Genomic DNA, 23,129 nt, shown 5'->3' with positions numbered 1-23,129 from the left:
TGACAAGTTTGTCAGGTATCCCACTGCCAGATACGGCCTCTCCGAAGTTGCTACTTCCCCTTGAATGTTTGTTGTTATGTCACTGCAAGCTTTTTTTTTTTTTTTTCTTGCCCCTAGGGAGTTTTTTTGGCAGCAGTTGTTTAGTGCTTTTTATTATTTATTTATTTGGAGATTTTAATTCTAAAATTTCTATCTAAAGCGTGCTGATTAATGCCATGCTTAAAAAAAATCTGAATGCCCCTCCTGCAGGAAATGGGAACGTTTTGAACTTCTGTTTACATCTTAATCATAAGCTTTTAATAAATCAAAAGACTGAAACTTTGCTGAATAGGGAAGCTTTAATTAAAATAATTAGGTGCTTTAGAAGTGGAATGTATTTGTTGTCTTTTCTTGAACTGAAATGCTTAGAGGCTTTTTTGTTTTGTTTAGATGGATTTATTTTTTTTAAATCATCTCTGCCTACTCTGTCCATGGTGTCTTATAGGTAGTGATGTTCTTTGAGTGTCTCTCCTTTTCCCCTCCACCCTGGGTGAGCCTGCGTAGCAGTGATGGTCCTGTGTGCCTGAACGATCGTGGCAGAGGTGGGGAGCAGAGGAACCTGCTGTAGAGCAGGCAGGGGCTGCCTGCAGGCCAGCTGCCACGAGCCTCTCGGGGCTGGCAAACAGTTGGACTTGGTGTTCCCGAGAAGGTACCTGAGGCATGGACACAGTTTAGGGTGACTGCAACTCTTGGTAGGTTGGCGGTTAGGAGTTTTGTTGAGAGGGTGCAGAGTTCTCCGTGTTCAAAATTGAAAATGTCCTGCCCTAAAATTGGCATTTGATACATTTCTATCAAAATGCAATTTTTATATATAGCTTTAATTATTTGTTTTATTTAGTTTTTTATTTATTTTTTTCAATTATTCAAAAGAGTTAAACTGTTGCAGATGTACTTCTTACTCAAGGGACATGAGATACGTCTTCAGTCATTGTTTCCTCATGTTGCTTCAGTCAGAAACTATACTAATTCTGGGTGGCTTTACATCCACTCTGAGGAGCTCAAGCAGCTAGTTTGGCTCGAGTGAGAAATGCCTGTAGATCTGTTAGAAAATTTTTTCCAAACAAGCTGGCTTGCAGCCAGGTTTTTGTATTTGATCTACTGGCTTTTCTGCTTTGATATTTGCTTCTCTTCAGGATGTAAAGTGGTTTAAAGGGGGGTCAGCCATAAAGGGAATTCTTAAGAATGGAAATTAAATGGGTTTCAAAAACTAGGCACATTTGGGCACCAAAACAGTTATAGTTCAATGTGACTTGAATAGAGACATGAATGCTTGTAAAGCACTTTTAGCATTTCTAAAAACCGAAGGGACCACTGTCAGTGTTCAACTTTCCAGCTTGGTGGCTAGAACACATTTGGGTAGAGGCATCTCAGTTTTTATTTGTTGTGTTAATAAGTGTTTAATAATTCTACAAAATGAAACAGCTTCAACAGGTTTCATTAACTAGTACAGTATACTTGCGTGGTTAGAGAGCTCTCCTCATTAGAAAGCAGGAAATGTAGGCTCTGCCCTGACTTTACAGAGGTGAACATTGAGCTCTGCAGTCTGTCCTGCTCAGCGATCAACCCCGCTCAGTGATCTTCCAGGCTGTTACCAGCTCCTCTGTCTAAAGCAATTTCATGAATCCAGCCTTAGGAAAATAAATGTCTAGTTGCATCTGCTCAGTAAATTTCCATTATATGAACGAATAGTTTCAGGATGACTGACACAGTTTGGGTGTTTTATTTGTTTGCCAAGCAAATTTAGTGCCGTTTGGGGAGAGGAAGAGGACCTTACTTTACTAGTGAAATTAGCTGGCTCATGTGCACCAGCGTCTGGATGTTACGGTTCTGTGAGTATACCAACCAGCCTTTCTTCACATATCAAGTCCATTTGCTTTCTGATGGATCAAAACCAATGCTAATTTGGGGTGAAACTGGGTTTTACAGACAAAGAATGAATTGTTATCTGGTAGAGCATGGAAAGTTTGACTTGCAGGACTCAAGCGTTATCTGAGCACTCACAATCTTTGCTTTACATTATAGGAAAAAGAAGTTCATTTTTTTTCTCCTTTCAGCATTTTGTTCCTTCAAAATAGATAAGAACAAGTGATATTCAAAGCCCTTTCAGCATCTCCCAACTATCTTATGCTACTTCCTCGTGACCTGAATGGCCAGAAATTATGTGTGAAAAATAAATGAAAAAATTGTATCTCAGAATTTTTTGATAGGACTACTTTGTCTTAGGCTTTATTGTTTAGAATTTATTACTTGCATTTGGGCTTGTATTTGTAAAAAAAAGTGTTTGTTATTTGTAGTACCACGGTGTTTAGAAATGCCGGTGCGGAACACCAGTATCGTACATTTTTCAGGCCTGTGCAAAGGTGGAACAAAATTCAAAGTCTTGTACCTTTCTGAACAGTGTTTGTGCACGTGCTCCCAAATGGACCACACTACTTGTAAGTGGTGAGTCTACTAAAGAAAGCCATTGCTTCACAAGTAGTGTTTGATGTGTATCGTGTTACTATCTACAATCACATCTAGCCTTGGCACTGTACTGGCATATAAGAAGTTGGAAGTAGGGGCTGAGTTATAGATGACTGTCCTGAGGAGGTACAGCTATTTATGAAAGGGTTGTTGCTGGATAGAGAAGCCACAGAGAAGGCCTTTCAGACTTGCCCAGTGTGGAAATGACTGATCTTCAGTTTTAGACTTGACAAATGTCTGTGTTGCATGTGTGAAGCCTACAAGGATGAGTTGTTCTCTATAGTCTTCATTTATTCAGGTTTTCTGGGTGGCCAGTTGCCTGAGTTACGGCACCCCAAAATCTGGTAGGGATCCCAGAGTACCAAAGCAGTAAATTAGCACTAAAGGTGAAAATCTGTATCCAGGTAGAGAGGACAGGACAGCTCCTTCAGTAAATGCTCTCTCCATACCTAAACAGACTGGGTGCAGGAAGGAAACTGCAGCCAAAATACCAGATGTGCTGTAACCTGGAGAGGCTGGTTAAATACTCTTCAAACTCTAGGACCTTTATTTTTCATGCCCCTTAAGGGTTTGTTGATAAGTATTAAATGCAATGGGAATAGAATAATTTGAGGCTAAGGACTGTAGGTAACTTGAAACTGAAGATCAGCTGGGTTTCCGTTAGCCATTATTTGTTGATAAGCTTAAGTAATTCTACTAGCTTGCCACAGTACAGGGTTTTTTTGCAGGAATTGTACTGATTTCTCCTTATTTCTTTATCTACTTTTGCTTTATAAGTATTTTTAACTAGAGCTTCTTTATTTCCAAAAAAAGAGCAAGCCTAAGGTAAACAACTGGGAAATGGCACTGTTGTGAAGACCAGTACCAAGATATCATTTAGCTTCTCTTGTGTATTCTTATCATCCTTAACTGAGGGTAAAGACTCCTTTGGCAAATTGTTAGAAGCCTCTGAGACTCATATCACTTGCTGGCATGTCTGGTGTGTCCTTTCCAAGTACCCTTGCTTTTTTTCCCAGTTGGTATCCAGGTTTACTGTGTTTCTTCTTTACAAAAGTTCCCCTAATTTTTTGCCCTTGTCTGGATGATGGGCTTCTATGGCACAGAGATTTCTCAGTCTTAGATGTCATGTCTTTGATTTCTTCTCTGAGATCTGTGCAACTTTCTGCAAATTACCAAATTGCATTTTTTCCCAGGATAACAACTGTCTTTTTGCAGGTTACCAATTTACCATCCAACTACAGTGGCTGCTGCTGTTCTTCTTTGCTTCTCAAAGCTGACAGTTTATACATATGAAAATTCAGTGGTTCAGGTTCAATTTTAGTTTACCTATAGAAGGGGCCTAGGAGATGTTGCTATTCCCCTGCCCTTTGCAACCTGTGGTATTTGGATTGCCTTCTCCTTTATTCACCCCAGCAACGATTTTGCTACCAAAATGTGCACTTTCAAGTTGAATCAGCCTAATAACATAGGCAATAATACACTTTTTACTTTCTTTTTTGTTAAGGGATCCCAAACAAAGTAGCACATGAAGGATTCTTCCCTTGGCCTTTTACTGAAAGTGTCCTAAGTGGAAAACATCTGTTTACTACAGCTGTTCTTGGTGCCTTTGCTTCCATAGAGCAGTCATTAGGACCCTGCTGGAAACCATAACCATCCATATGTCTCTTGAAAAGAGACAATTTGCACAATAGACTTAAACTAGTGAGTTATTGCTGGAAGAGAATGCAGACACTGAGTTCCACAAATCATCAACTTTAAATTTTGCTGGCTCTGATGTTTTCATCTCCTTAAAAAAAATGTGGGTGAATGTTTTAATTTCTAACAGATTGAAGATTGTTTTCAGGGGAGCTGGCAATATGCAAATGATTTTATCCTGAAGATCCCTTATTAGCAGACACCATTCTTCATCTTACTGTTGAGTGGGTGAGCAGGGGTTACATACAAACAGTCTCCAACAGTGGAGTCTAATTTTTTTTTTCTATCCCCATTAGCGGGAACCTCAGGGGGGCTTTCTTCTCCTCCTACTGTAACAACTGAAGCTAAATTTAATTAAATGTGGTTCACAATCCAATTTATACTTCCCCATAGCGGGAAGACGGAACAAAGAATCTTCTTCGTGACAGTAAAGGATTTGTTTTTTTCCCAGCTGCTGTTAGTGGAAGTTGGAGCTGTGAGTAATGGAGTTCAGACTTGTCAGAAAACCTTTCTTTGAGGTAGATGCTTTGTTTTCTCACTTAGAAATTATATCTTTTACCAAATCAGAGCAGTGCAGAGGCAAATATATTTGAAACTTGGCAAAATTTCTATCATCTTATTAATTCAGTGACATAAAAATACCTGGCTGTGTATAGCAAGTCATTACTACTTGTTTGATAGTTGTATTTAACCAACACTGTAATTATCATCTTATGGTGCTGGGATTCGCACAGGCAGAAGTTCTTCCATCATGATAGGTGTTATTGGTTTTTTTTAATTAGTAAAAACATTCACTTCTTCTGCTCGAAGTTTGGCATATGAGCCATTTTTTTAATTCCCAGAATGCATGTTGTGGTGCTTCTTAAATCATGTATTGACTCAAATACATTTTTATTTGCTATGCGAAATTGAGACAAGACACTGGAATATAACTTTGGAGAATATCCCACTGGTGCTCGGAGGACCAGCAATCACAAACCGGGACTTCAGCTCTGCAGGCGCTGAGGCCCCATCCGTCCTAATCAATGAGGCAGCTCTAGGCCTGTCCTTGGGCAAGTGACCCAGCAGGGCTTGCATTTGTGCCGCTAAATCTGCACTAGGAGCATGAAGTTTGGCCATATGGGAATGACGTGGCTGAAAAACTGCCTGGCAGACCCCAACCTTGTCTCGGCACTGAGCAGGTGAGGGATGAACCCCTGCCTGGCTGCTGCCCCCCAGCCGTCTTGGCAGCCGCGGCGACTCCGGCACGCTGCCCAGGACGGGGTCTTTGCCCCACTTTGTTTACATGCAGAGACAGGACCTTCGGCAGCTAGAAAGATTTACTCAGGTGAGTAAACAGCATGGGGTTGGGACATAATGTTCTAAAACCGGCATTAAAGGCATCGCAGTGGCACAGCTATATGTCTTGGAGAAAAAAGGGTCATCATCTCAGCAAAAAAATACAAAGTTGTCATTTTAGTGACAACTAAATTTGTGATTCTTATCATTAGAACAGAGTTAAATGGGTAAAAGATAAATGAACAGTGGTCACAGTATTTTGCTGTATGTTAGGCAGGTTGAGTGGGAGAGGCACATGGGTAAAATCTTGGCATGCAGAGCCCAAATTGCGGTTTTCCTTTTGTCCTTAGCTGGACTTTGACTTCACCTTGGGATTTAAAAAGCTGTCATTGAAAGTCATGGCTGGGTCAAATGTCTAGTTGTATTTATGGTATGCAGTGGCGTCTGTGTCACGCTAAAAATGTTTTACTGATTTTTTAAAGATGTTGCATGCATGAAGAATCCTTTTCACAGCACGCAGGGAGGGCATTTTCTATAGTTATTAATTCCAGAGTCTTACCATAGTGATAGTAATCAAAGCACAGAAGAAACCATGAGCAGCACATCTGATTATACAGAGATAGTGACTTTGGTTTTCATTGCATTTTTTGTTGCTCTGCCGTTCAAGAATTCATGTGTTGCACTGTTACCAACATAATTCTAATTTTAACAGCGGTGTGACCTGCTGAAGGTTCAGAACAATTTATTTTTTGTTAAGAAAAGACAAATCTCACAGCATTTAATTTATAGAAAAAGCCTCAAGGCATTTTTACTTGTCAGCTGTCCACCTAAAATGTTAAGAATGAAGGGGTTTATTGTAGCAGAGCTTAATAAAAGAAAATAGTGGTCGCATCTGTATGTTAGGGGGGTTTCTGCTTGTGCTGAGGTGAAGGATCTGTATTAGCACGGAGGCCGATGTAATTTCAGGAAGGCGCCGGGCGAGGGCTGATGTAGCATCTGTCGCCATGTGGATGCTGCTGCCCAGAGCAGGGGTCGGCCCCGTCGCGGACCTCCAAGGGCAGCTGCCCTCGCAGCAAGGTCAGAGGTGTAACCCACCTTTCCTGTGCTCAGCAGTGAGAAGCTGAGTGACATCATAGGTTTTCATTACCGTTCTGATCGTGACACGCTGCTACTGATTTTGGGGGGGGGGGGGTTATGCTACATACTGGCCTGTATACTGTATTCTGCACTTTGAAGAAACTTCAGAAGAACTGTTTAAAAGCAGATGCTGTAGCTACCAAGTATTTTGTGTTTAGTCCACAAACTCAACAGTAAAGACATATGTTGCATGCATAAATATTGTTGCATTGCCTTTCTGTCTTCCTAGTAGTTGACTACTTGACTCTGCTTGATCTCAGCTAAGGCAGATTTATGTCAAACATTCTTTGCATTGTCACATTACGTCTTCCAAGAAAATAGTCTTGCAACTTGGGGGAGTAGGGAGTAGGAAGGACCTCTAAAATTAGGGTTCTGAAGGGGTGGAGCTGCTTTGAATTATTTTCAGGGTAACTGAGAACTTGCTTTGGCTATAGATCTTCTTTTCTAACCTGCACTTGGATATTATTGTGAAAAGTCATAGCAGTTACAAAAATCTGAAATCAGTTTTGTATTTTTTTCCATCTAAATATAATTAGAGGAGGAATTAGTTAATAAAAATGCTAAAATAATTGCTAGCTGCTAGAAAGAAAGGGGTGCAAAAAGTGGACCTAAATCTGTCATGTTGAGATAATTAAAGAGTGTCAGACAAGATATAAAGGTTCCCCAGCGCTTCATCAGTTCCTGCAAGTTCAGAATGCTGTCTCCTAAGCGCAAATTAAAAAAAAGAAAGAAAAAGACCACAGCTTCTTCTGTCTCCCTTACAATTTCCTCCCGTTTCCTGCTTCTTGCTGGGAAGTTGCTAAAACTAATATAGCAGTGACCAAATATGTATATAGGTGGGAAAAAGAAATTATACTGAATTACTCTGCGGCAAGATTGAGATTGTTTAATGAAAGTCATTTTAGGAGCAAGTTTACGATGGTGATCCCAAGGTCTGTAAATGTGCATACATCCAGTGCTTGTTTTTACCTCGTACCAGCAGTTTTTAGACTACCAGCTGTTGCTCCTTTTGTTCTTCATTTCTTGCCATTTGTCACTCAGCAGCCCCCTCGGTGTACCGCTACGCAGAGGTGCCCTGAGGCGTGCAGCAGCCCTTACCACTGTGCAAAGGGGCTGTATGGCCAACTGGCCATCTAATCTGGCAGGTGCTCCGCTGAGGGCTTTGGGCCCAGAAGTGCCCGTGGAGGTGGGGTCCCGATCCTGGAAGTTTTATTGAAAACAGAGAAGTTTGGGAACAGCTTATTAGGATACATTTCATGAATTCTTTGCACTTCCACGGTCATCTTACACTGGCAAAAGCTCAGTGATGGTTTATATTATACTGTGTTTTATTATACAGATAATTAGCTTTTTAAACAGTGCACTGTGAATTATGAAACTCCATAACTGTGTCCTCAAGTCTATTCAGACTTTAAAAGAAAGTAACAAAACACAAAGCAAGCAGAAATCAGTATAGTAACCTAAAAAAAACAAATGTTACATATTCAATAATAATAATCAGATGATAGTGAATTCATGGGCAGAGAATTTCTATGAAAATAAGGAGCATTTTTTGCAAGTTCCAGGTGATGTGAAATAAGTGCATATAGACACATGATATACATGTAGAGAGAATAAACTAGCCAGCAGTTTATCTATAAAGAGCAACAAAATTGACTATCATCCAAAAATTTTTATTTTATAGTCTGATTTAATTTGTAAACCACCTACAGCAATTTAAGAGCAGTAAAATTGCCCCATTCTGTACAGTAACGGTGTGTTCACTTCAGAACGTAGAAAATGACCTCGTACCATTTCTCTGCTGATCCATGCTTGTAAGGCTTGTAAGACTGCGTTTATCTCTCAGTCCCAGCCTTCTGATATGTGTGTCTGTGTGCCAAGATCCTTGGTTCCCTCGCCTGTCTGGCTCCACAGTTCCACAGTGCATGTCTGTATTTTATTGTCAACACAAAAATGTGTAGCATATCTACAAAAAAGAAGGTGCTTTAGTGGCATCAGGAGGAGAAAAAGTAGTATCAAAACAGAATTAGTGATTTCGTAGTGATCATGTTTTGAATTGTTAATTACTGCTGGCAGAATTTCCAGTCTTGTGTGACAAGTTTAAAGCGGGAATCAGTTCACCTGTGCCGAGTTTGAATTAGCCTCTCTGAAGAATTCATGCAGGCTGCTGATAAGCCTGATGTAACTTAGTATTTCATTCACCAATGTAGCCTTCTGCAGGGAGATAATATTTGCTGTAGCTACCAACTTTTGATTAGATTTTGAAAGAGATTGAAGCTGGTCTATAATGGCACTGACAGGAGCAGCCTGAGCTACACCTTCCTTTCCCTCCCTTGTCCTGACAATACTTCTGAAACATAACTGGCAGAAAACACTTCCCCCCACCCCTTTGGATTAGTTGTTCCGGCTGCAGAAGTTCTAGTACTGGGACGTGATGATCTGGAAGGATGGCGTGAAGGGTGCAGGGGAGCACAAGACTGCCTCCTTTGGTAGCAGTATGTCCATTAGATGAGCATGAGCTTCTTGTACATTTAGGTGAAGAGTAGGGTAGGTATCCCAGCATGGGTAAGGTTAGAGACAAATCTCTATTGATTTCATGGAGGTCAGAATTTAGCTTGAAAGTCTTGATCTTTTGCTGATGTGAATTTGCTGACAAATGTGAGTTTAGCCATCAGTTAATGCTAAAACTGCTTTTAATACTCTAGAAACAGAGAGGTTCTTTTGTTCCAGTTTATGAAGTGGCATAGCTGAAATAACATGTCCTTAGGTATTAGTTAAAAGGTAGAATTTACAGTTTAAACACTGAAGAGCAAGCACAGCATGTAACAGGAAAATACAGCATAGGGGATGTAACAGATGAATTCTGTTTGAATTGTTAGAGAGTTAGTCTGTGTAAAGAAAGAATTTTCCTGTGTGGAAAGCATGCAGAAGGAAGAATAGATCTCATCTACTGCTTAGAGCAATCACAGCAGGCTATAATAATCAAATTAAATAATAGATATATAGAAATCTGTGGCCTGGAATGGGTATGTTTTTTCTTGCAGAATGCTCCTGTAGATCCAGCATTCCAGCCAGTGCTGCAAAGAATTATTCCATGGAGAGTTTTGAGGCATTTTTCTATTCTGGTGGTAGATACCTCATTGGTAAGAAGAGTTGTATGTTGTTGGGGGTTTTTTTTATTTTCTTGTGTGCCCAAAATTTAAGCCTCAAGGGAAGTCTTATGGCATCTTGAACAAGCATAAGAAAAACCTGCATAGTCTAAACCCTTTGGAAGCCTCAAAATAAGTTGTCACATGGATCTTAATGGTTTAGATGGCCTAAATGGGTTTTTAGACACCTACTGCACCATAGCCTGTCTGCTTGGCAGACAAAGGTGCCCACAAACTCCTTGTCTCTCTGTCTCTCTGTCTCTCTCTTTTTCTTTCTTTCCCCCCTGAGGCTACAAGCCTTTCCCATGAATGCTATGACTGGCATAGTTTCTTGTTTGTTTTGTTCTTTTAACATGTGTTTTGGGGCTTGTTTGATGTGGCTTCTTTGCTTTTCTTTTGTGTGCCTGTGGTTTTACAGAGCTGATTTGTACATCTGGAGGTGGGGCAATTGGACTGCATGAGAGCATCTGCTCCCACGGTGGGAGGTTGAGAGCAGAGCTAGGCTATTCCCTGTCACAGACATGGAAACAGAGGAAGGTTCCTGCGCATTGCTCTCCTCTGTCTGGTCCGTGCTGTTCTGGGATGAGCTGGGGTTTTACTGTTGACCAAAAGAAAGTTCTCTCTTTCTCCTCTGAGGGGTAGAAGATTTTGTCCTCAAAGTCAGAGCTCCAGCCAGACAGTGACCAACAGGACAGAGTATGCTGTGCTCAAGTTTTGGTAGGATGTAGTGCCAGTGCTAAACTGCCAGCGCAAAGGAGCAGCTCCTGCAGAAGCAGTGGCCCTCAAAATGTGGCACAGGCAGATTGCCTGCTGAAACCCACAGTCACTTGGCAGTTGCGCTGAGGCAGAAGCGTCCAGCCAAGTTGTGAGCTGGTGAGCTGCCCTCCATTCAGGCTGCCTGTAGGCAGCCAAGTGACCAGCAGCTGTGGCTGTGAATAGCAGGAGGGCGTTAATCCAAGAACAACAAGAAGAAAAGCTTCTTCAGCTACATATAGAGGCTTTCTTGGCTCTTCCAAACATGTCCTTGCATTCCGGCAGGAACTGGAGGGTGGAAGGTGTCTTAATGCAGCCCCCTTCCCCTCCCCGTCCTTTTGGATCCCGTCCACCAGGATCCCCCAGTTACATGATTCTGGTTGTGGGCATGTGTGTTGCTGAGTCTGTGACTGGTGTAATTAGGACTAAAGTGATATCCGCATGAATGTGTAAAAGTACATTTGCAGTTGCACTGAGGAGAGAATTCATTCTTTATCTGTTTTCGTTGCTTCAGCAGGACAATTAAAGGGACCTGTACGTAACTGTCTTCATCGTGAAAATGGTGTCTACACCAGCGTTCCTGCTAGTGGCCACAGAGGGACTCTTTTCTACTTTAAGCATACTGAAGTGCTTAAATGAATTAGATTTACAGTTGTGAAAGGGGAAGAGAGCGCATATATCAATAGGGGCTTTAGATTCCTTTCTCTCTTCCATTTGTATGGCCCTTCATATACCAGAAATGATTCTCACTCCCCTTTCCACTTCCACAGGCTATTACAGCCTGCCACCATGATCCACAGAAAGCAGCCTCAACCGTGTCCCAAGGAAAACCCAAACAAACAAAAATCCTGAAATGAATTCTCTGGGAAGTGGCACGTAGCCATACAATAAATTCAGAGCAGAGGTGTGCATTGGGGAGGTTTCACTTTGTCAAGTGGGAGCATGCATAAGCCATATGCTGAATATCCTGAGTAAAATTCACTAGGGAATAGAAGAAAGTCTACAAAAGCCTTGTCTTCAAAAGCCTGACAGTATCATCTTCAAACTGTGTGTGTAGCCACACTTCTTACTTGCATATTAAAGAGAGTGAATAGGCTAGTGATCTATTTAAAGGCATTTCTCTAGCAGCCTGCGAAATCCTCACCCCAGCATCTCTTGTCAGCTGTCCGGCTGTTGGAATTTCCTGGCTGTTGAAGTGCCTTTGGTCCTTGAAAATGGCAGCAAGAACCTGGAACAGAGCATAAGCCAGTCTCCCTGCCAAACACAAAGCTTTCCTCTTGATTTGCCATTGAAACTCTTTGATAGCTTTCTAGTCATGGCTCTGAGAAATAAAAGCTTGCCCAGCTCTAGGACCTTTAAGCTCTGTAGTTCCGTATCTCCTAGAGGAGTATCAGCAGAACTAGAACTACCACCACAAGGCTGATACCTCTCATAATCTTTGTCTTTTTGTCTGCTGAGAGACATGATAACATCCCAAGAAGGTTTGAAAGCCCTGATCCTAGGGGTGACTAGGAGTTAGGGACTACTAAATGTGCTTAGAGGAGCTCCCAGAACCCTCTCAGGGATGCCCTGCTGATGTTTTTTTATTGTTGTTGAGGGTGCACTTAGTGAGCTGGAGATACACACTTTCCTGAAGCACAAAATCTAGATGATGTGAAGAGCTGGCTGTATAAATGAAGTTATCCGGTTGGCCTTTCACAGGAATGAGGAATGTCTTCACTGATGCAGTCAGTCTCAGCAACAGCTAGCCTACAGGTGTTGGCCAGCTGTGTTGGGCTAGAACAAAGTTCTGCTGATCTCAAATAGAAGCCAACAGCAGGTCCTTAGGAAGACATAAGACTAGGATAAATTGGAAAGATCAGTCCCTTGATGTAGCATCCCAGCTTCTACCAACTGAATTCAGACATGAGCCAGTCTTGCACAAAGTAGCTGAGACTCAGGAGTGAAAATCTTATAAGATCGTATCTTCAAGGAAGAACTACAAGATGAATAATGCTCCAATATCTGCTTAATTTCAAATGTATGTCAGTCACCAGATGATATCTAGACTGAATTTAAGGTCTGAATCTTTTCCTATGTAAGTATAATCTGGATATCATAAATTTAAGAACAATGTATATGTATGTTTGATAGCTCACTGGAGTAAAAAAGACAGAGTTGTAATGGTTTGAGAATATCAGGTCTAGTGGCCTTAGTGCTTTTGGTAAGACAGTTTTGAATGTTTTAAAAGTAATCTGAAATTTTAATTTTTTTAGGAAGCATATACTTAAAGATGTGTAGGTGATATTGCTTTGACTGAAGTTACTGAGCAGATAAAGACCTGCAAAAATAAACGTATGCCTGTGAGAGCCTGTTTGTACTCTCATGTAGTTCTGATGAGCTACTTGCTTTTATAATTGTTAGCAGGATGGGGCCCTGGGGCTGTTTGTGCTATTATCCAGTAATACTACTGGATTAATGTGTCTGTGTAGTTTGTATATTTTAATCATTACTTAAATATAGAAGCATCCCAGGCAGGGTGAGATGGCAGGTGGGAGGCCGGCGATGCTGCTGCCTGCCCTGCAGCAGCTGGGGGGTGACCTGGGAGAGGTGTCCAGTTCAGCAACACTTTTCAGGAGCTTTGGACAAACAGCAACAGGCATGTAAGGGCTGTTCTGTTCAGAGAAGTAACTACACTTAAACAGGAGTGAAGGATGACAGGCTGACATAACTCCTGGAGCCGTTCTGATGGGAAGCAGCAGGCGTGAAACTGCACTACAAAGTGTTCAGAGTCATTGCGGTTGAGAGTTTGGTAATGAGGGTTCACGATGATTGGGAAGAAACTGAGGGTTGACAAGAGGTGGCACAGCTGTGTGGTGCAGATGGAGACTGTGTGACCATGCGGGCACCACACAGCAAGGGCCATGGATCTTACAGTGACAGTGCTGTGGTGGGGCAGCAGTCCTCATATGGCATTGGTCTGACCGTTGGATGGGCCAGAGAGTCAATTCACTTTATACTGCACATTTCAAGGTATCCAGCTGAACACCTGCTGAGGTCAGGAGGGGTTCCCCATGGCTCCCCAGGGCTTTGGTTGAGCCTGGTGCTTTGGTGGCTATAGAAGACAAGGTGGCAGGTCTTGCTCTTTGCTGATCTGTGGTCAGTGTGATTGTTGTGTGTCACGCAGCAGTGTATCGCACCACGGGGGTCTTTGGATTGTGACCGTTTTGTGCACAGGCCTAGGACCAGTCAGCCACTGTTCTTCTCATGCAATACTGTGTAGTGCTGCAGTGCTATATAAGTCATCATTTGTAACACTATACTGTGTACAAAGAGGTAACCTTGACAAGTTTATTTCTGGTTTTGCTTTGGATGATGTCACTAATTCAGCTTCATCTGTTCTGTGCTTAACTCTCAAAACAGCTATAATCTTGTCTCCTTTTGTTTTTCTTAGTACATTTACTTAACCCCTTGTCAGAGAAGAAGAAAGATCTGTTGAAAGATTGGAGGTGATATCTTGAAGGCTCCCAAAACCAAAACCTGATTTTATACTTAATACCATAATTCTTGAAGATGGTGTCAATCAGGGCATAAATTTGAAATAATTTTTAATATGATAATCTTTAGCAATAAAACTTTTACTCGGAGGTTGTTGGTTTAATTACAGTCACATTAGCTGCTTCCTTGCTTTGGTCATGTGTGCAGATCTTGGAGAAAGGGGAGCATTTTTCACTTGACACAAATTCAGTCTGTTTAAGCAGCCCTGTAAATGGATGGGATTCCCTTTGAACCAGTGCTTGGCTAGAAAAGCCATGATTACAACTCAAAGTTGCTATACAAGGAAGGAGATGGTGTTAGTAAATCCACTGTTTAAACATGTCTGTTGCTGGCACATAACATCCTGGCAGTTATTTTACATCAGCCACCCCACAAAGCAGCACAGGACAATGTCGTTGTCCATTACAGCCGGTATCGGTCCAACTTTGCGTTTAAATATGCCAGCAACATAGAGTAAGGACAGTCGTCCTTCTGTTGCCTGCTGCACCTGTTTCGTGTATCTACAGAGAGTTTGGGCTCTATTAGCTTTTAAATTGGCATCCTCCCAGCCTCTTGGCTATTTATTTCTTTGAATAAAATGCAGCGATATTCTACATAGCTCTTTGTAGCTCTAGGGAAATTGTGTATGTGGATTGGTTAAAGAAGATAGTGTTGTCCTGATGAAGTTTTCCATAACAGTAAATAATGGAAAACTTATACTAATTAGTAGTACTTGGACAGTTATTTGTGATACTCAGCCACTCAGGCTGGCTGGCTGTTATGCCAATATCAAAAATAGTAATAATAATAATAATCCACAGCTTTCTCTTATCAAAAAGTGAAAATAACAACATTTGCTGATGTAATGTCTTATTCATTGCCATCTCCCCAACCTGCCAGTATGGCATTACACATGTTATTAGAGAAAAAAAGAAAAATTCAAAAGAACAAGAGCAGAAGGACTTGAACGATCAGAAGGAGAACAACTATGTCGAAGTCTCTCTTGAACAGACTCTGGTCTGCTGGCATGAGGTGAACGTACATCTCACTTTTTTCTCCCCTAACTGGAGGCCAGGCTCTTGGAGCTAGCACATTTCCTCTCCTTGCTGAGAGACTCAGGTAGTAGAGACTCAATTATGGAACTTCTTTCTTAAGTCTCCAGCCTCGCAGTCACTAACGTACCACCCTACCCAGGACTTTGAGACTTTCAGCCACTGTCAACATTCAGAGGTCATGCTCCAATTTTTTTTATATGTACAAATTTGAAGGAAACCAGTACTGTCCACTACAAATCCACAGTGTCAGAAAGCTAATGTAGTTTCTGATACTACAGCTGTCCTCCCTTGTTGACTGATTGTTTTTTGTATCTCTATTCATATGTTCCTGTTTCTAAGATCATTCTCTTTCCTGTTGCTATGGTAAAAGCCTGCCTAAAAAGGAAGAATTATAGCAGCAAGATCCACTGACCTACAAAATAACCAGAATGTAGTTCTGTGCAGAGCTCTGCTTTTTTTTTTATTCCACTGGTGGAATATCTGTAGTGGGAATGGGAGACGACCAAAGTAGAGGGAGAATGTACATGGATTTTGATTTAGTCAAAATTCCTGCTTTCGTGCCAAATATCTGCTGCTTATCAGTGAATCTGTACAACTGGTTTCCTATAAGCAGGGATTTTCCGTGACTACAAGTATTACAAGTAGCAAGCATCCAAGAATCCATTCTTGGGTTTCTGTTTCTGTTAATAACCTTCCAGCTCCAATGTGATTTTCTCCTCGGTGTACATGAATGTCATTGATATAGTGTTGTATTACAGTGGCTCATCCTTGCTGGAGGCATGGTTCTTTTCCAATGAGCTGATTTGAAATGAAATGAAAACCAAACCATGAATTTTTTGGTTCACCTCCCAGACTATAAAAAAGGATGGTCTCATTAATGATTAACACAGCAGCTGGTAGCTCAAAGGAGATTTGGAAGAAAACACTGCAGTGTCTCCCTCCTCCAGTAAATATATTGGCTTAACAGTTTTCTGTGCTCACCCTAGCTTATTTGTTTACATGTTTGAATCCCAGCAGACTGGATCTCAGCCTTCATACCTCCTTTAAGGTGAATAAGGAGGCCTTAGTTTCTAGTTGCAGTCTAATAAGTTTTTGCAATGGTATTACTCCTAATGGGTTTGCCGTTCCCCATAATGTTAGTGGTGGTTTTTAGAGTGCTTTATTGTTTCAATCCAGTGAGGCAGCTAAGATTTCCAAAATCTCTTTACCCACAACATGGTTACGTCATTAAAGATCAAGTAAAAGTCTACAGCAATTTTGGCCTTACATCAACATCACCTCTGGTGCATTGTCTTGCTATCCAAAAGTTCTTGTTATAGTATTATACTGTTTTAAAAATATTTTTATATATTATGGTTGCAAACCGTTTATTCTTACCATAGCACAGTGCTTTTATTGCAGTGTGCATGGGCAGCTAATAAGACTCTAATGAACTAGTCTCTTAAAGAACTAGAGGGATGGTTTTTAGTCTAAGTGTTCCCAGAATGTGATGATCTGCTTAGCACTAGAGAAATAAAAGTGCTAAAAAAAAAAAAAATCCCCACCACATAGTAATTGCACATATGGCAAACAGTATGCAGTACAGCAGTAAGAAATCTGGAGGCTTTTCTGTGTTACTCTAGATGATCATTGTGAGCGTATATTCTTTTCTAAATTGACTGTTTGTTTTACGTTAATAGATATACCATAGTCTCTGGAACCTTGTGCAAATTTTTTGATATCTCTGTATACATGTGTGCTTTTTCCTCTAAATTCACTGTAAAATACTGGTGAATAGATGTATAATACACCAGTTTGCCCTCTGGTAGAGACGGGACAGATGTGGAATTTCATCTGTGCACAGTGATGGTGGATGATGCCTCCAGAGTTCATTGCAAAGTTATTTACATGGTGTACATGATGACACCAACCAGTGTGATGCACCTGGCAGTCCGTAGGCACCCCAACCCCAAGAGTGCTTATTTGGCCTGCCATTCTTCAGGGTAGAAGAAAGAGCTGCTGCTCAAACAGTTGAAGTGCAAGTAGACATCTTTGAGCCAGATGTTGTGTTAATGCCACAGGCGAGGAAGAGGATGGGAGAGGAAATGGGAGGCAGGCCTTCTGCTCATGTGAGCCCCACAGGGTCCTATGTTCTTGCCGTGGCAGTTTGTGAGGGGCAGGCAGGCAGCAGGGCAAGGATGCTCTGGCCTGATATGGAAGCAGGTCGTGGCAGACCCATGAGCAACTGCTGCTGCCTCCCGCCACCGGACCCGAAATCAGATCCAGCTTGTGCAGCTGCAGAGGCTGAAGTGCTCTGAAGCATTTGTAATTTTGACAGATTGCACTCAATCCTCATTTACTTTCACTGACTTGAGTTGCATGTGCTTTTTTTAGAGATCCGAGCTCAACTCATCGAGCAGCAGAAATGCCTGGAGCAGCAGACTGAAATGAGAGTGCAACTTCTTCAGGATCTGCAGGATTTCTTCCGCAAGAAGTCAGAAATAGAGATGGAGTATTCCCGTAACCTGGAAAAACTGGCAGAGAGGTTCATGGCAAAAACAAGAAGTACAAAGGACCATCAACAGTACAAGTAAGAGACATTGCCCTCCCACTCACCCACGTTAGCCATTGCTGTGCAATTGGACTGCTACCCAGCACTTTGCTGCTTCTGTTTTTGAGTACTGTTAAGTAGGGCCCAGGTTCAAAGGCATATTTAAATTTCCCACCCCTATTTAACAGTGTAGCAGTTTTCATTGCAGTTGAAGGTAGCTGGGTGCCTAAATACTGTGTTGTTGATTTGGCCCTCTGCAATTATTCCTGAAAACTTCTGACAGATTGTTTCAGTTTCTTAAAACATAGGCTAAACAAGTATTATCCCTCACCCATCAAATAGAATTAAAACCACCCCAAAATACAGTCAGCGTCTAGAAGAGATGCAGAGGCCCAGGTGGGCTGGAAAGCTGTGTGTGGTCTGTTGCAGTGGAGTTGACAGAATTTGAAAGGGTCTAAATAAAGGCCACTCACCCTTGCAAAAAAGGCCAGGAATATTGGCAAAAAAGGTATTGAGAAGGAAAAATATTTTGATTTGTTGCTGCATGTGAACTTATGCTGCTTCTTGATCCCTCTTGTTCCAAGAAATAAAGATGATATAGATTTTAAGCTTGCTAACATTTTAACTCATCCCTTTCATGGTATAGTAACTCCTGTGCAAAACAGAGGTCAGGTGGTATCTGTCAAAAAGGGTGAACAGCATGTTTTATAAAATGTTTCAAATACATTACTTGCTGACATAGTCTTGTCTGGTTATTTTCCTCACTTGAGCTAATTAATTAATATATTTGCCTGGTTCTGTTATGTTTAGGTGTATAAAACAATACTTTGTGTGTGTAAAACTGAAAAATAAGTACCTTTTTCCACACTGTCCATTTAGTGTTATGCTCTAAATATACAGACATATCTTCTGATCCAGGACAAAAGTCTTCACCAAATACATTTGACAAAGAAAAGGTTAATCTGAATGCAGCTTATACAGTTCCAGAAACAGTACTATATATTTCTTAAAATTTAGTTAAGTGACTCAGTGATTCTCTGAAATATGCAACATGTGGGTATGTCTCCACCTTAGAGAGAGACCAGGCTTTTATTCAGGTTCAGGAAGAATCTTTTGCCTGATGCATACAATCTTTACTTGTTTTTAAATGAGTGTTAAATCCAGGCTAGCATGTGTGCATAGGGGTCACGATTGGACCCTTGCCTTTGGCTTTGTTCTGCAATTGCCTGATTATTTTGAGAAGAGGTTATAGCAAAAGTCATGTAAAGTGGTGGTTCCCCACGCTGTTCCTGTCATTCTCCCCACAGCAGACAAAGTTTCTCCTGGCCTTGACAGCACTGGCTGGTAAATAACTCAACAGGATTGACTTTGAGACATGCAGAAACAGTAAAGAGCTAGTAATACAGGCATGGCTCTTCAGGGATGCTCCCAGAGGCTAACCGGAGTGGTAAGACCCTGAAGGGCACTGATGCAAGTAACCCTGTTAAGATATGCCCTCTCGTACAAAATGGGGAAGTTTCATTAACTCACTTCTGAATTCACAGCAAACCAGCGTATCATTGAATGAATAAGAAGAGGCTTTTGTCTGTTAATCATTCATTGTTGCTTTGATAGTGGGGGTGAAAGCTAAAGCTAGACAATCAGATGAGGAATTAAATGGCAAATTTTAAACAATGAGAACAGTTAATTATTAAAATAGTTTACACCAAGGGTTGAAGGAGTTTCTCCCTCAATTCGTTGCCATCTCTGACTATTCTATTCCCGCTTGCGTGATCCTTACGACTATATGAGAATACCTGCACAAGAAACAAGAAAGAGCAGCAAGTTTCTAGATCACATAGTTCCAAGGAAAACTTGAACTTAAAATTTCAATAAAATCATAAGGCAAATTTTATAAATAGGTTTTTGCTGTGAAACAGTTGTTGAACTATATGTGTTTTTATTTTGCTGTGTTTAGAAGTTATGATAAGTTGTCTCTGATTTTGCTTTGCTGCAATATGAAACACTTGGAATGGGCCTGCAACCCAGAGGCTCTGCAAAGAAAATGAAGAACTGGACCACTGTGGAAAAAGTCCAGTCCTCTTCTTTGTCCTGTAATTGAACCATCTGTGTCTGGCAGCACCTAGTGTAGAATTTATGAATGCTGATCACAAAATATGTATGCTTGTGACATTTCCTTTTAACTTTATAGCAGTTATAAAAAAAACATTACAGTGAAACAGTTTTTTGATAGACAAGCACACCTACAATTTTGCTCATGAAGGATTTGAAATGCACTTCTGGCACTTATTTATTTCTAATTTCAAAAAAATAATTAGTATTACTCTTTCAGCAGTGGCCTTTATAGATTTTGAATATTTACATATAGTCCATCTGTGAGCAACTGTAAGCTTTGTGGCAGGGCTTTTTTTAATACTGTCAGCTGGGTTGTAGTGTTCTAAATTCTTGTCCTTTTTCTCTTCTTTTACGTCTGTGCCTCACGGGATTTGTAAAATGTGTCTTAAAGCATCATCTGAAGCTTGCCTAACCTGAGATATTCCAAGCATGGATAGATGGGCTGTTCAGAAACAGAAGTCCAAATCTAGCATACTCTGTTAACAAGAGTAAGAGTATTGATTTCACTATGACAGCTTGCATGAGTAAAGGCAAGAAGATTTGACTTCTAGTGTGTGTACTGGCAGACTGTTCATTTGACATCCACTATTCATATTGACAGATTTGTCTAATGCCTTTTTTTTTTTTTTTTACAAAACTCAGTAGTTCGGTAATTGAAATGTAAACTTTGGGCTCCTGCTTTTACATAATGAGTTATGGGTGTAAATGTCAGGGGCTGTTTGTGTTAATTATGTAACTTTTTCATTTATGTATGCAATATATACATCTCTCTCCTCCTTAGGAAAGATCAGAATCTCTTATCACCAGTGAATTGCTGGTACTTACTCCTGAACCAAGTGAGAAGGGAAAGCAAAGACCACGCAACGCTGAGTGATATCTACTTGAATAATGTGATCATGCGCTTCATGCAGATAAGCGAGGACTCCACCAGGATGTTCAAGAAGGTAATGCCTGCCCTGCAGACCTCTGATGGGGCCTGTAATGTGCATGAGGGAGACCAAACTGTCTTAACTGGTAGCATTTGAAGGGAAGATTCAGAACACGTAGCATAAAATCTGTTTTAGCACACTTATAAATCCTTCATGACCATTCTCATGGAGCAACCCTTAGTGCTGAAATGCTTGGGAACGTGCTGAATATGCTGGTGACCTTAAGAATTAAATGGCAAATTTCCAAGAGGCGAGGAAAAAATCCTATTCTCTTAAAAGGATGTTTGTCTACCCATGCAGAAAAGAAATGGTTTTAACCTAAGAATAGTAATGTTGTATTAATAAATTATTTGTAAAAACAGTATTTGGTTATAACTCTGTCATGAGGAAACTGATTCAGGCCAAAGTGAAGGTATACCTTGTAATGAGTTGATATGAAGATGGTAGCTGTATGCTGTCATTCTCCTAAAAGCGTTTCCTGTCCTTCACCATACTGGACATGAATATATATTTTTGGTAACATAGCTGCTTCTATTAGGTCATTTAAGCATTGTCTCTGTACATGCTTGTCCTTGTACATGTCTTTTATGTGTTTCATAACACGGGTATGTATAAGTGCCCCTTTGGCTAAGCAAGAACTCTGAGGGAGCCTTAGTTTGATACCCATGTAATGTGTTTACAGCCGTTGTCGTTACAATGTTCTGAAATAAAAATAGAATATATATGGGGAACCATCAGTCACAGTGGAATGCTTGTGGGCAAACATTATATTTATTACAGAAATGAGTCCCAAAAGTATAAAGGTTAAAGAATATAAAGTCTCTGACTAAATGATGGCATTTCCTGCAACGGTACCTGATCAATGCTTTCCGAATAAGGAACTGATTTCACATGCACCTGACCACAGTTGTAGACAGATAGCAATGAGGTGGGGACAAGAATCATTTAGGGAGTGCAGAGGCTGTACTTGGAAAAAAAGAAGTAAAGACATTTAATTAAATCTGTTGCTGTGCATGAAAACCTTTAATAGTAATAGAATTTAAATTCATAGTTCCTCAATCAGTAATCATTTGTTCACATGATATATGTCTGATGCATAAAGCTGTAGTTCACAAACCACTAAACTTACTAATAAGGAAGATTATTATAGAAATTGAAAAGATAATGGGAAAAGCAATTTGAACATGCTCCAGTACAGTCTATATACTGAGTTCTCAGACTTGTATGGACCAGTAGAAATCTTTCATTATTGAATTTGACTAGTTTTTCAGCTGATTATGTCATATCTCAGAAGTCTCTTCTTTACTGCATATGCATTATTGGACTAACCTCTCCTCTTGCAGCGTAGTTCACATTGTTTGTATTGGAAGTCTTGCTTTGCTTCCCTTGTTTCCGGACACACTGTATAAAAATATCTGGATAAAGTTTTCCATGGACAAGTATGTCCCCTTCTTTATTCACTCATAATTAATTAATGGAAACTGCTGCAGTTTCCATCTTAGAAGGGAAAAAATGTGGGTGATTTTGTCAGCACATTAATAGGAACCACAGCGTCACAGCTTCCTGACAAAGTTGTTTCTTTCCCCCATACGATGTCCAGCAACATGTAACATTTCAAATTTTCTCATGCTGGCATAACTTCTTGAAGAAGAGCATTTTTTCATCCTTAACTTGGATCTTCCACACGGGAAAGAAGAGAAAGGAAATTGAGGGAGTACTGCTGTGCATAACCTGAAGCTCACATTAGTGGAGCCCAGATCCCAAACTGCCATATCCTACCTTTCATCACAGTTTGCTAGCTAACACTCAGAGTGATACTGTCACGTCAAGCAGCTGCTAGTTAGCTTGGAGCACAGGCAGAGCTAGCCTACCAAAGGCTGTGTGCAGGGATCTGAGCAAGGCCCAATAATATGAGGGGAAGGGTGGCTGGAAGATATACAACATCTTGAAGTGCTGTACATGAGTTTTACAAGCATGTGGCATGAATGTGGCAGTGGTCATTTACCGGTATTAATTCTGAACACTTATTTTTAGGACTTGAGCCTGTCACAAATTAATGTTCATTGGAGAATGTTGGTATTTCCACTGAGCTCCAGCGGACACAATTCTTGCTGTAGTGCTTGCTACAGAGTCCTAGTGGGGTGATTTGCTTGCTGTTAGTTCCCAGGTGCAGAGCTGATCATACCTTGAATGATGATGAAGCTCCAGTTTCTCTTCTGGATAAAAGGGAAGGGTGGTATGGAGTGAGATGAGCTCGTTGGACAGGGAGAAAACCAAGACCTGTGTGGGCAGTGAAGCTGTTAGCAAACTGTCTTGCTTTATTAATGAAGAACATAAGCCCCCTTCATCAATGTTTAGTCCAAATGGGCAGCTTCAACCATAATTTCTGTCAGATGTGAATGAGCAAGATGAAAAAGTACATTACAGGCCATCTTAGAACTGCTTAATGGACATCCACCAGGGAATGGAA

At 40.8% G+C, this 23,129-nt stretch overlaps 1 protein-coding gene across 3 annotated transcripts in view; it reads left to right on the top strand.

The window, feature by feature from the left end:
* The first annotated feature begins 17,462 nt into the window (after positions 1-17,462).
* The window catches only part of LOC112977821 (SLIT-ROBO Rho GTPase-activating protein 1), a 48,353-nt gene continuing 42,686 nt past the window's right edge, over positions 17,463-23,129 (top strand). For all 3 annotated transcript variants that reach the window (XM_026090594.1, XM_026090596.1, XM_026090595.1), the window contains exons 1-2: positions 17,463-17,654; positions 20,512-20,674. In XM_026090594.1, the coding sequence (XP_025946379.1) occupies positions 17,512-17,654; positions 20,512-20,674 (306 nt within the window). In that variant the 5' untranslated portion in view covers positions 17,463-17,511. The remainder of the gene's footprint in view (positions 17,655-20,511; positions 20,675-23,129) is intronic.

Source organism: Apteryx rowi, unplaced genomic scaffold (assembly GCF_003343035.1).
Source record: "Apteryx rowi isolate R43461 unplaced genomic scaffold, aptRow1 scaffold_860, whole genome shotgun sequence".
NCBI classification, from domain to species: Eukaryota; Metazoa; Chordata; class Aves; order Apterygiformes; family Apterygidae; genus Apteryx; species Apteryx rowi.
This window is presented reverse-complemented; position numbering and strand designations above follow the sequence as displayed.